Source organism: Anticarsia gemmatalis, chromosome 30 (assembly GCF_050436995.1).
Source record: "Anticarsia gemmatalis isolate Benzon Research Colony breed Stoneville strain chromosome 30, ilAntGemm2 primary, whole genome shotgun sequence".
NCBI lineage: Eukaryota > Metazoa > Arthropoda > Insecta > Lepidoptera > Erebidae > Anticarsia > Anticarsia gemmatalis.
The window spans coordinates 4,144,017-4,157,698 of NC_134774.1; the positions used below are offsets into that span (position 1 = coordinate 4,144,017).

The window sequence follows — 13,682 nt, forward strand, 5'->3', positions numbered from 1 at the left end:
ATCTTATCTTAGAGGTGGGGGTGCCAGTTAATGCCTGGCTGACACTTCGACCATTCCTGATCCTTTGTTTCATCCCCTCCTTGCTACTCTAGACGTTGGGGTGCAGAGGAAAACTTAGCAGACACTTCTTTATACCATGCTTATGTAAATCTGCATCCTACTGCTGGGCAAAGACCTCTACCTAAGAACCTGTCCTACCATCTCCATTTGGGCCTTGTATGTCTTTAAATATAATAATATTTTTTATAGAAAAAGTATCCTATGTGTTAATCTATGAATCAAAAGGACTATCCTGCAATCTCCATTTGAAGCTTGTTTGTTTTTAAATTTATAATTATTTCCTGAAGAAAAAGCATCATATGTTAATCTATTTTACAAACTTCATTAAAATCTGTCCATCATCTTTAGTTCTTGTTTGAAAGACTAACAATCATACATCCTACCATCCGTACTCAAAACTTTCACATTTATAATATTAGTAGGATTAAAATGATAAGGAACCTATATTTTCTTTTTATAACAACATATTTATATGATAATGTTGTTTATATTGTTATCATATATTAGGATAACAAAGGTATTTACCCTTGACTATTAACTAAATAAGTTGTCATTATCAGTCAAAGACGTACATACATAAAATCACCTATGTTATACCCATGCAGGCAGAAATGTATGAAATACACCTACATTTCGCCAATAACAATCTCGTTCTCATACATTAGTATACATAAGAAAAGACCACTGTATAGTTCTAAGCCTGACTCAGCAGTCCCGTGAGCCTGTCTCCTTCTCATCAGGGTCCCAACTTGAAGTTGGGACCCTGATGAGACCCTGGTGGGTGGAGAGTGGCCTCCACACCCTGCTCAAGTTGGGACTAAAGTTTCAAAATGAATCAAATATTTCTAGTTACGTATGTATTCACACTGATTCTTCATAACTTGAGTCTTCAACAATGAATACAGTTACAAAAATAATAAAGACTTAATAATGCACACACCTCTGCCTAAACCTTAGCATATAACATGATTTTATGTATGTATGTACAATCAAGAACATAATTTGATTTTATATAGGGAGAACTCTAAAACATTCTTTGAAGGCATCCTAAGTCCCTAACAATCACTTAGTCGGCATAGACTTAAGGTCTAGCCCCTCCTTCACTACGGGAGTAGACCCTTGCCAAGCAGAGAGACAGCAATGGGTTAAAAAAGAACATTAAGAAATAATGAAGTTAACATTTACTTACAAGTTAATCTCTCTTGTTAAATAAAAGCCCACTTGTGTAAACAGTATGAATGAAATGAAATGAAAAGTTTGTTTACAATGCATCAATGATCACTTATAAACAAAACAATACTTTTTCTTGAAATATTTAGAAGTGTGATAATAGATATTACTTAGAACAAAGATTTGGCTTATTATACATACATAATATCACACCCTTTTCCTATAAGGGGAAGGCAGAGACCAAAGTTTGATACAATCCTTACATACTTCCCTTGGTTCATACATACATCTTATCACACAAGACCACTGGTTCCGGAGTAAATAAATAAATATGTAGCCCTAATCAATACTTCCATTTACCACTAAGACATGAAAGTAAATACCTATATAATTTATACATATACTAGGTATCTATATGAAGACATGTCAATATTATTTGTAGATAACTATAATGGATGCTTTTTCATTTTAAGAAATTTAATAAGTGCTGGGAGACAAGTTAATATTATTAATACATAAAAATGATTAGAAATGCTTTTAATTTTAAGCAATTTAATAAGACCTGGGATTTCTTTCCACATAAACAAAATCTAAGCGAGAATTAGTTAGTGTTTCTTAATGAAAGTAACTGTCTCAAACCACTACATTCTTATTTACATACATACATAATGTCACTCTCTTTTCCAATAGGGGTAGGCAGAGACCAAAGAATGCTACTTGATACAATCTTTACAAACTTCCCTTGCTTCATTCACATTCATACATCTTGTCATACAGAGTGCCGGTTATTCTTTTTTAATTGCATATGTAATGATTTTTATTGAATAAGGTATCAGACTGTCAGTTGTATAGGTTTTAATAATATTTTAACACATGATGTTTTTTTAAATAACTAAAGAACTTAAGTTTATGGGGAAGTCCCCCTTGTCTTAGATATAGATAATGTTAATTATTAGTAATTATTATGAGTGGTTGTTTGTTTAATGAGGAATAAGTGCAGCAGAACTACAACATATTTATCAGTTCAATTTTATCCCTTTAGACATTAGAAATTGTGAACTAGATCTTTTTAATCAATGAGAATATGCACTGAATCTGCAAAGAACAGTCTGTGATACTAAATAAGTGCACTGGTATGAAATACTTATTAGTACCAAACTCTTTTCTATACTGCATATAGAGATATATTATCTATGCACCAAAAAAAGTACAACTAAGATGTATGAAAAAACCACCTGAGGATTGAACTATACACAAATATATACTAAACATCCTCATCTAGACCCAAAACCAGTATGTCTAATAATATCATGAAAATTTTATGAATAAAAATTCATCAAGTAAGGCTAAAACAGGTTTGCACAAACAATTAGTAATCAATAGCTAATATAGACGTTTTTTCAATGCATATAATGCAGTGTAATGTACACAAAACATTACGATTTACGCCTTAGATTACCTATGAAGAGTTCAATGACACTTGGGAGTGGATATGATGAAGACTGCAGGCGAGAGCCGTATAAAAACACATAAATGAAAGAGACAGCGAAGTCAGCCATATTGGTACTCACGGCTATTTCGAAGAGTGACGGAAAGTCTTGCTGGGGCTCGCCGTCCGCGAGACCGGCCAGCAGCCCGAGCTCCGCGCTCAGGTCCGCCAGCTCTGCGCCGATTTGGTCCGCCCTGTCCGCGTCCCCGAGCTCGTCTTTCAGGATGTCTCCGATCTCGTCGGAGACTGCTGCCACTGCCGAAGCCACTTCGTCCGAAGGCACTCCCTCTTTGCCCAACCCCTCGCCACCGCCGGCGAAAAGATCAGCACCCTCCGCCGTTCCATTACCACTACGGCCTAAACATTTCTCCATGGAAAACATCATTTAAGAACCGAATAACACAACTCATACGACAAACGTAACATCTAAAGTCACCGCTGGTCCTTTAAGATCACTCGAAAACGATCAACTCGTTAATTAAAAGACTTGAAACCATTTTTTCATCGGCACCAATATATCCCGAAGTTTTTGACAATACCAATATGGCGACGATATTTTTAGGTATTTTGTGACCAGTTTCGAGCGGATAACGTGACATTATTTTTAATGGCAATTTTTTTGACGAGCTCGCAAACAAATTGTTCTGGCTCTTAATAAATTTAGATATTCATTGAGTAAATTATATTAATAAACACCAGATCCTTATTTACTAGACTTCAGTCTAAACTTCTTTCAAACATAAGCCGATTGTAAACCTGAATTTCATGCATATTTGGCTAAAGCATACAGCATGCATGATGCACTGTTAAAGCTCACTAGAACCTCTATCAGCATGTTTATTTAATGAGCTGTTCTTTTTTTTTCTAAAAAAATTATTCTATTTTCCTGCGGTAGGTCTTTAAAAGCTCAACATGTTGTATGAACATAGTGTGCAAATTGCAAAGTACAGATATGAACTGTAGCATTTTTTATTGAAAGTTAGTTTGTTCCTTTTATCCCAATCATCTAGCTCACTTGTCAAGCAAAGAAGGCTGAAGATAGCACAAGTATTTGGATCAATGTGAATGCAATAAGGCTGGAGAATGACGAGATACTCCTTCATGACAAACAACATCAAACCGCGTACAGACTAGTCAATATTTGAAATGGAAAGCAAAGTAACAACATGAATGGCTTCTAAGCGTAACATACTTCGTATTATTTAAAATTCTTTATATTTTCCGGTCTTTTTATTCTTCACCCGGTCTTTTTATACTGTGCGCACGTCAACGTCAAAATTCTACCTAGGTAGGTACTCATTTGTCAATATCAGTTCACAGTTTCCAATACCTACATTAGCGCATTTTGAAGCAAGTTTTGACATTGACTTGCGCACAGTAACAATAAAGGCAATCTTGAATAAGTACCATGGTTTATTTCGTTTCATATTTCTGACGTTCGCACTGCTGAATGAATCGATTAGGTACCTACATATCTATAAATCTGTTACCTATACAGACTAATCTCGCTATGAAAAAGGATTCAGAGCAGATGCACTCTTAAGGAAAACAATGTTCTACAGACGCTGTTATTCCCCAAAATAAGAAAATAAGAGTGTAGATAGCGTTCTTATAGGAATCTCAGACCCTGGTAGATCTTTATTATTATTATCAAAACCACATGTCCTTTAAAAAAGTTGTTTTGGTTTATGAAACTCCTTATAGATTTAAAAAAAAAACACATTTAGTCGTATGCAGCTTCGAGTGACACGACAAAGTTGCTTGCTATTCAGTAATAGGTAGCGCTAAATATGTTTCTACCATTGGTAGAAATTATAAATTGCTACCACTACTGGCAGCATTGTCGGATACCTGTCATTAAATTGACAGGTAATGACAATTGACAGAAGCCGATTCTGCGCGAAACACCTTTTCAAAGTTATTTTCAAATATATTTATAAAATGTATATCAAAAACTATATTGCAGGTAAAATGCCGCATTGCGATGCACGCTGTAACAAACACGCGATAGTTTAAATAAACCACGACGCTTATTTATTTAGGAATAATGAAATAAAACCAGCTGTTTACCATAAATCTTTTGTAATGTTTTTTTAAATCTATAATTAGTGCTGCAAATAGGTCAAAAGTGTGTACCGGAACTGTTGTGTAAAATAGTTTTAATTATTTATAAGCAATGGCTGTACAGAATAAAGTTTTGTATGCCTTTCGAGGATGGATAGCTTTTGTAGCATTTATGGACCTAGGGACCGCTGGCCGGTCTTATATCGAAAGGAGATCGTTTCTCAATAATAATGGGGACGAGCATTTAGACGGTAAGTACCACATAAAAGTCTATAAAAGTACTGTTTTTGTTATATAAACAATTTCTAATTAACATTTTTATTGTCGTAATATTTAAATTGCTATGAAGTTTCGAGCACGTGAGTTTTGATCAATAAAAAGTTCTACACGTGTTTCCTACTGTCTGTGTTTAGTCTTTATCTTCCTTTCTGCTAAATTATATTATGCTAGAATACTGGTTTAGACTGAACATGTTTAGATAATCAATAAGAATCTAATAGGAATGTAACTAAACATCAAAGAAATGGAAAATTGAAATGGATTGTACAAGTGGTGTTCTTTTTTTCTCAAACCTATACCTAAATAGTTGTGATTTAATGTACATATAATTGTAGGGTCTAAAGGTTTTAAATAAACTATTTTTGCTGTAAAGTTCAACTGTATATAAGCAGAATAGGTTTTTACAAATCAACCTGTTGTATTATATTTTTTCTCTCCATTCTCCAATCATCATTTTCACTCTCCCTTACTTACTATTTACTTTTAACATCCACATACCACATAAATGTCATTATAATGCTTTATTTATAGGCTAATGTTTAATTAATAAACTTGTTGTAATTCCAGGTGACTTCACAATATCTAGAATGTTGGGGATGTACTCTGTGCTCAAAGCATTGGCTCTCATACATTGTACACTGTACATACATTATAGACCGTAAGTATTTATATTATTACTTGTAAATCATTCCTTATGTTGAAATATTAATTGACATGCCTATGTATCCCATATTTGACCATAGTAATCAGTTTTATTTCACTTTTAAACTTAATATGCTCTTGTGGAGAAATAATTATCACTTGCTGTAACTTGCTTGCTTGCTATGTATTCCTTCACTGTTACAGCAAGTACTGTAGTTGTACTACTTGAGTCCACCACGCTGGCCAAGTGCGTGTTGGGGACTTTGCATGCCCTCAGTAAATGTATTAAACAAATTTTAGGCATGCAAGGTGCCTAATTATATATACACTATGATTTCCTTCACAGTTGGAGCATGTGATAATTATTTCTAATACACGCATAACTTTGAAAAGTCATTCGTGTGTTACCTTGGGTTCGAACCGTCGACCACTTGTGTGGGAGGTGTCAACTTATACCACTCGGCTATCACTGCTCCTGCATAAGTATTTATGCAATCAAAAACATTCTGTAAAAAACCCCAAGTCTCGCAGCTCTGTCTTTCTGCCGTAAAAAGTTGTGAGATCTATGTAATACCAAGTCAATTAATCTATTTAGTTACTTTAAAGACCTTAAGTTATTACATAGGTTATTATCATACCAATTTTTTTAAAATGTGAAATATTAGTTGACATGCCTATGTATCCCATATTTGACCATAGTGATCAGTTTTTTTTTTACTTATAAACTTAATATGCTCTTGTGGACCTGCATAAGGAAATTAATACATTTGCTATAAAAGGGTCTAATTTCCAGACAGCTCAAAATCAAAATCAAATCATTTATTTAAAGGTAAGGATACCTTATTTGCTGACGTCAGCTCGTGACCACGGTCGTTGTAATGCGATCGAAACGTCGGGCAGCAAATAAGGTATCCTAACCTTTAAATTTTCAATCGCGTATAAGACCCGTTGCATTATAATATTATGTGTATAAGTCGCGAGAGTTTAAAAACGTCAAATCATTTATTAATTTAGGTAAAATATTAACTCTTATGATAGTCGTTACAATGACTGAATCTACCTATTTTTTTCTATATTACAGAGTGGTATCAATGGGCTACTGGTCTCTAACGCTCACGATAATATTATACTTCACCGAGGCTTTCTACTTTCATTCAACAGACCTCAACTTTTACGTCGTGTTCCCTTGCGTGTTGAACAGTAAGTATTTCATTTATATTAGTACTAAATGACCTGGTGAACGTTTTGCCTTATAACTGACTAGAGGACTCGCGCAACTTCGCTTGCGTCACATAAGAGAAAATGGGTCAAAATTTTGCCCATTTTCATCAAATAAACAAACTTTAAAACAGCTTTATCTATATGCTAATATGCTAATATTATAAAGCTGAAGAGTTTGTTTGCTTGAACGCGCTAATCTCAGGAACTACTGGTCCGATTTGAAAAATTATTTCAGTGTTAGATAGCCCATTTGTCGAGGAACGCTATAGGCTATATATTATTACGCTACGACAAATCGGAGCAGTGTAGTAATAAAAAATGTTGCAAAAACGGGTAAAATTTTGACCCATTCTCTCTTATGTGACGCAAGCGAAGTTGCGCGGGTCAGCTAGTTAATTTATATTAGTACTAAATGACCTGATGAAGATTTTGCCATATTAATCGACTGCCTCCGTGGCGCAGTAGTTTAGGTAACCACGCCGCTACCATTGCGTCGGGGGTCGTGGGTTCAATTCCCACACGGAGCAATTATTTGTGCGATCCACAAATAATTGTTTGAATCAGTCAGAAGTTGCGCGAATAAGCTAGTATGGTTTTTTTAAAGACAACACCCGCACTAAGAATTGCTCTTGTGTCGCGGGGACTTTTACAAACATACAAACAACGGACACAAAGTACAACCAGAACCAAAACAATTATTTGTGGATCACACAATTAATTGTTTCGTGTGGGAATCGAAACCACGACCTCCGGACGCAGTGAAAGCGGCGTGGTGACTTAAATCTGTACCTTCTACGGTTACTGAGGTACATTTAGCAGTAGTTTATCTATTCAATAGCATTGAAACTCATACAAAAAACGCTTTTGAAACCGGGGGTAAGCCAGACACTACTAGTATTTTTTACTTTCTATAAAAAAACTATATATAATTGTATTTTTTTCTTTCCAGTAATAACACTCCTAGGCCTTATATACCTACCAACGAAATTAAAACTCTTCGGCCAAATCCCGGGCACTTCCGGCATGGACAGAGAAGTAGATGATGAGAACACGCAAATATTGCGACAAATGGGCAACTTCCGGCGACGGAAACCTGGCAACACTGTGAAGAACAAACACGTTTGATAGTGTTGCTAGTGCAAAATAATGGCTGTGTAGCTTAGTGCCCTTGTAAGTAAAGATTGTGTAATTTGTAAGAAAATTTTGCGGATAATTTTAACAATATATTACGCGGTAAATTTAAAAGGGCATCTATGATAAGGATTGCAAAATGATGGACAGAGTTTTGTTTAAGTTTTTGTTTTCTTTATCGCATATTTTTTTTTCGTGTGGAATCAAATCCGCGACCTTCCGACGCAATGGCATTATCTCCAGTCTAAATTACATCAAGATTGGTTCAGCATATCTGCGAAAAACATTAAATATTTATATTACGGAAATAATGGAAATAATCTGAAATGCTAAAATAAGACAAATTATATAAATTGGACAATTTTAATTAAAAACCAACACAAAACAGTTGGCAACACTGTTCAAGTGTTCACAATAATTGCCATCCTAAAAAAATATTGTTAAAATTATCCGCCACACCGCGAATTGGTAGACTCGAAAAATTATAAAATTGAGTGTTTCATTTCTAAAAGGACGTATGTCACGTAGAAAATAGCGTAACATGTGTCGTTTTCGAAATTACATACTCATCATTTGAAAATTTCTTCTCCTGTGCACTTTTGCAACTGCTAGATAGCACTTTTTAATTAATTTAATATTTTGTGCTAACTAAATTATAGTTAGGAATCCTTGGATTGTTAAATTTAAAAGTAATTTTAACTCCTAAACCTAATAAGTGCAAAATTCATGTTAAAACTAAATTTTTAATGAAAACCCTGATTTACCCTCAGTTTCTGAGGTACATTTAGCGGTAGTTTGTCTATTCAATAGCGTTTAAACTCATAAAAAAACGCTATTGAATAGATAAACTACCGTTAAATGTTAAACGCATATTTTATGAAAAACCTTTGTGAACAAGACTACGCGAGTCACCAATTGTTTTTAAACAAATGTCAGGGTTTTTATTAAATTCACATAATTTTATTTAAAAAAAATGAATCTCAATTAACTTCTCTCTAATGCTACACACTTACTCGGTTCTGCAGTATTTATCGAACAACAAAACCGACTCGAAGCAATTACTGCACTTGTTCGGCTTGTGACGATCGGGTACCTTCGGGTGCGATCGGCACAATTCGGTTTTTATTCAGGCGCGGCGACATTTTTCTTAAACATTCATCTATCTACACATATTAGTCACCTTTACACACACACTGTATCGCGCATGAAACAACAATCGTTTGTGTAAGGAGAAAGCAAGGAGCCGTTGCCGCGCTCACCTCCCCGCGCCCGCGAACAACATCGCTCTCTCAGAGCACAAGCGTTATACTGTACCGTACTAGGAACGTGCGATACAAGCTGTGTGGAGAGGTGGCTATTAATATAGGCCGATTAATGCCGAACCAAATATGTGTGTAACAAAAATTCACCTTAAAATTGACATTTTAGTTTTAAAGTTTTAAAAGCTTTGATGATTGTTAATGATGAATGAAAACAGCATTTAAATAAATATTTAATATTGACGATTTTTGAGACACTAATCTTGAGCATTGATAGCCGAGTGGTATAAATTGGTACTTCCCACGCAAGTGGTCGACGGTTCGAACCCGAGGCAACACACCAATGACTTTTCAAAGTTATGTGTGTATTAGAAATAATAATCACTTGTTCTAATGGTGAAGGAAAACATCATGATGCAACCTTGCGTGTCAGAGTTGTTTAGAACAGTTCTTGAAAGTATGCAAAGTCCCCAATCCGCACGTGGTCAGCGTGGTGGACTGAAGGCCTAACCCCTCCCTCATTCCGGGAGGAGACCCTTGCCCAACAGTGGGATTGGAATGGGTTAAGTTAATAATCTAGAGCACGCCTATTAAATCAGAAAGAATAAGCAGAGGTCTTTCACACACGTTTCGCCACATCAACTTTTACAAACATACAAACAACGGACACAAAGTACAACCAGACACGAAACAATTATTTGTGGATCGCAATAATTGTTCCGTGTGGGAATCGAACTCCCAACGCAATAGTAGCGTGGCGACCTTAACCACTGCGCCACAGAATTCGTCAAACATGTAACGCGAAGTGCTGTCTGCAGTTTGCAGTTTACAGTCGTATGCAGTTTGCAGTCTGCAGTCGTATGCAGTTCGCAGTTTGCAGTTGATGCAGTTAATTAAAGAACCTCATTAACTCAAGATTAGTGTGACAAATTAAATATTTTCCTATACCTACCGCCTTACAAACTCACTGATCGCTTTCATATAGATGTTATTATTGTTATTTGTTGAAACTTAATGTTTTACATAAATATACTAGCAATCACGCGGCTCCACTCGTGTTTAAAAAGGAATGATGCCATTCCTTGCCACAGAAAATTTTTTTCGAAAATTTTAGATCGGGGAAAAAGTCTTTTCCCATTGAACTTGTAATACAATCTTTTCTCTACACAAAAAAGCTCGATATTTGCCTACCTCACGAGCTCACTGAAAGAAACCTAATGAACCGTGTACTCATTTGTGATTCTTGAAGCTAAAGAGATTTTATTACAAGTTCATACATACTATAATGCGAAAAGACTTTTTCCCCGACCTAATATGATCTATGTACCAAATATTAAACAACTTTTAGCACAAAATTTCTTGTCACTTATGTTGAAATTTAAAAATATTTATCAAATTATACACAAGACTCCCTTATGCCCGCGACTTCGTCCGGGTAAAATGAATACAGATTTAAAAATGAGAAATTCAGTGCATCAAATGCGTTAATTGGTGTCATCTATATGTTTACCAGATTTAATCAAATTCAATTTAGCATTTTGGCGTGTTTGAGTCACAAACATTTTTTTTTGCATTTTTAATATTAGTGTAAATTAAGTTTCAATAAATACTACATAATACTAAAATTTAGTTGATGTAGATAACAAGTTACCTCTGTACTGCAGTGCCAATACATAGTGAATATATATAATTTTATATATACATATATACACCGTTTGACCATATCCTAACAATATATTTGGTAGACAATAGACTAGTCTTTTATATAAAACTAGCTGACTCGGCAAACGTTATTTTGCCATAATTTTTTTTAAAAAAAGTGTCACTAAAAATAGATGTTGGCCGATTCTCAGACCTAGTCAATATGTGCACAAAATTTCATGAGAATCGGTCAAGCCGTTTCGGAGGAGTATGGCAACGAAAACTGTGACGCGAGAATTTTGTATATTAGATTTCCATGTCACAATGTTAGTTACCGTACTCCTCCGAAACGGCTTAACCGATTCTCATAAAATTTCGTGAGCATATTGAGTAAGTCTGAGAATCGGCCAACATCTATTTTTCATACCCCTAAGTGATAAGGGTTGCCCATCCCATGTTTTTTTTATTTATATGCCAAAAATTATCGTGTCAAATTTAGCTATGAAAGCCTAACAGATATACATAAAGAATTATAATACCATTTTTAAGAAAAGTATGATTATTTTAAATCAATTGTATTTTTAAAAACACTTGTCCGTGACTTCGTACGCGTGGTTTGTGACTTAGGACAGAATTTTCAAACAAACTTTCATCCCCTATTTAATCCCCTTGAGGGTAGAATTGATCAAAATCCTTTCTTAGCGGATGTCTTCGTCATAACATCTACCTGCATGACAAATGTCAGCTCGATCCGTCCAGTGGTTTGTGCTGTGCGTTGATAGATCACTATGTCAGTCAGTCACCTTTAGGTTATATATATTTAGACAAATTTCTAGTCTATTGTCTACCAAAGACAAACAAAGCGAAGCAGAACCATAGATAAATAATTATAATTTATTTGCGTTACCCAATGTTTGATGTTAGCGTGTGTTTTAACTAGTCGATTAATTAGATAATTAATTATTAATAATAATAATTTCAGTGTGATGATGACTGAAATAAACGCTCAGGTTATTACAATCGTACGAACTACGTCATGAGTCATGACAAATACATGTGACTATGACTAAGTTAAACTCGTGCCATTACAAACGTGCGAACTATTACTAACTTGACAGTACACATGAAATGACGTAGTTCGTAAGTTTGTAAAGCCTCGAATTTATTATGAAATAATAATGTTGGACTATATGTGAAAAGGAAAACGCTCTTGAAAATAAAGCAGGTATTAAGGATTTTAAAATTAGCGAGCGAGGCGAAGTCTCAGTAATAGGGTCCCGTTTTGACCCTTTGATACGGAACTCTAATTATGAGGTAACAAATAGAAAAACAGTTAACATACAGTCGAATTGAAAACCTCCTTTAATGAAGCCGATTAAAAGATTTTTTTTTTATTTTTCGTCATTTATCACCGGAATTGTATATTTAAATAAAAATATTGGAGTGAGTAGTGATTTGTCCAATGATATTGATTTATGGACACAGTCTATTATGTTAATTTCAAGATAGATATAATTTTGTTCAGTCATCATCTCACTGTAATTATATAGATGTAAGTTTTGACATAAGCTCAACAATGTGCTTTTTGTAGGCTTTAGATATATTTAAATTATTAATTGTATGTATTACTTTACACAAATATATTTATTTAGTATAATAATGTCAATATTATATTATAATAACTACGACTTTTCATTTTTATTTATCATAATTATATTTTAAAATGAAAAAATGTGAAAATATAAATCAATTTTAGAATCTTATTTTTAAGTAACATTTTCGAAATGGATAAACTAAATTTTAGTAGAAAATGGTTAGATGCATAAAAATATTTCTGTAATTAATTTATGTATTTATCACTACTGAACCGACTTTATACAAAGGAAGAGATTTTTAATTTCCGGGCAGTTTTACAGTCGTTTGAATCAAAATGTACAATCAAAAAATATGTCTTACTAATAATTTCCAGAATGATATATTTTCGTCAATGATTTTAAAATGAATGCATTTACATTTGACGAGCATCCCTTATTTAACCAGTTACCCGTGTATAAATTAAATTGTTAAAAAAAGTATTAACTCTTTTTTTTACGATTTCTGAAGCATAATTTCAAAGGAAAGTTTCATGTAATTTGACATTTGTTTATACAAATGATATATTTAGTATAAATATATGTATATTTGTGTAAAGTATTGTTAAGTATAATATTAGAAGGACCACGAACACGAGTGCCATATCAATATAGTAATTGTTACATTTTCAAATAATACACCGTTTTGGAAAACATAATACTATTGTTTTATTTCTACCCTTTAACTATATGTGCTCTAAAGGTTCTTTCAATTCCTAACTAAAAAAAAACTAACTTAAGAAAACATTTTATTTTGTTTTTTTTTAAAGACAACTCCCTAACTAAGAATTTCTCGTGTCGCTGGGACTTTTACAAACATACAAACAACGGACACAAAGCACAACCAGACCCGTAACAATAATTTGTGGATCGCACAAATAATTGCTCCGTGTGGGAATCGAACCCACGACCTCCCGACATAGTGGTATCGGCGTGGTGACCTAAACCACTGCGCCACGGAGGCTGTCAAAAATATGTAGGTTCAATTTCCAATTTAAACAATTAATGTCTGTATATCGTTGTTTTAATACAAAAAAGCATTAGGTGCTTTCTACCCCTAACTAAAAATAAGGTACGGATACGATTGCCACTTGA

At 34.2% G+C, this 13,682-nt stretch overlaps 2 protein-coding genes across 3 annotated transcripts in view; one reads left to right on the forward strand and one right to left on the reverse strand.

Moving 5' to 3' along the window:
• LOC142985595 (calmodulin-like protein 4) overlaps positions 1-3,285 on the reverse strand; it is a 29,648-nt gene extending 26,363 nt beyond the window's left edge. The window contains exon 1 of one of the 2 annotated variants that reach the window (XR_012960213.1): positions 2,802-3,285. Coding sequence is in view for 1 of the 2 variants with exons in the window: in XM_076133868.1 (XP_075989983.1) it covers positions 2,802-3,104 (303 nt within the window). In the remaining variant the exon portion in view is untranslated. The remainder of the gene's footprint in view (positions 1-2,801) is intronic. The other variant, XM_076133868.1, reaches the window with a different exon arrangement.
• Positions 3,286-4,613: 1,328 nt separating this feature from the next.
• On the forward strand, positions 4,614-13,246 carry LOC142985597 (uncharacterized). The gene is made up of 4 exons (XM_076133872.1): positions 4,614-5,034; positions 5,630-5,720; positions 6,786-6,904; positions 7,875-13,246. The coding sequence occupies exons 1-4, from the start codon at positions 4,896-4,898 to the stop codon at positions 8,048-8,050; spliced, it is 525 nt and encodes a 174-aa protein (XP_075989987.1). The 5' UTR covers positions 4,614-4,895; the 3' UTR covers positions 8,051-13,246.
• Positions 13,247-13,682: the final 436 nt, after the last annotated feature.

Excerpts from the sequence above, each read along its gene's own strand:
- LOC142985597 (XM_076133872.1), top strand. The coding sequence starts at position 4,896 with ATGGCTGTACAGAATAAAGTTTTGTATGCCTTTCGAGGATGGATAGCT. Across the intron at positions 5,721-6,785 it reads CTGTACATACATTATAGACC|AGTGGTATCAATGGGCTACT; the intron begins GTAAGTATTTAT and ends TCTATATTACAG. Across the intron at positions 6,905-7,874 it reads GTTCCCTTGCGTGTTGAACA|TAATAACACTCCTAGGCCTT; the intron begins GTAAGTATTTCA and ends TTTTCTTTCCAG.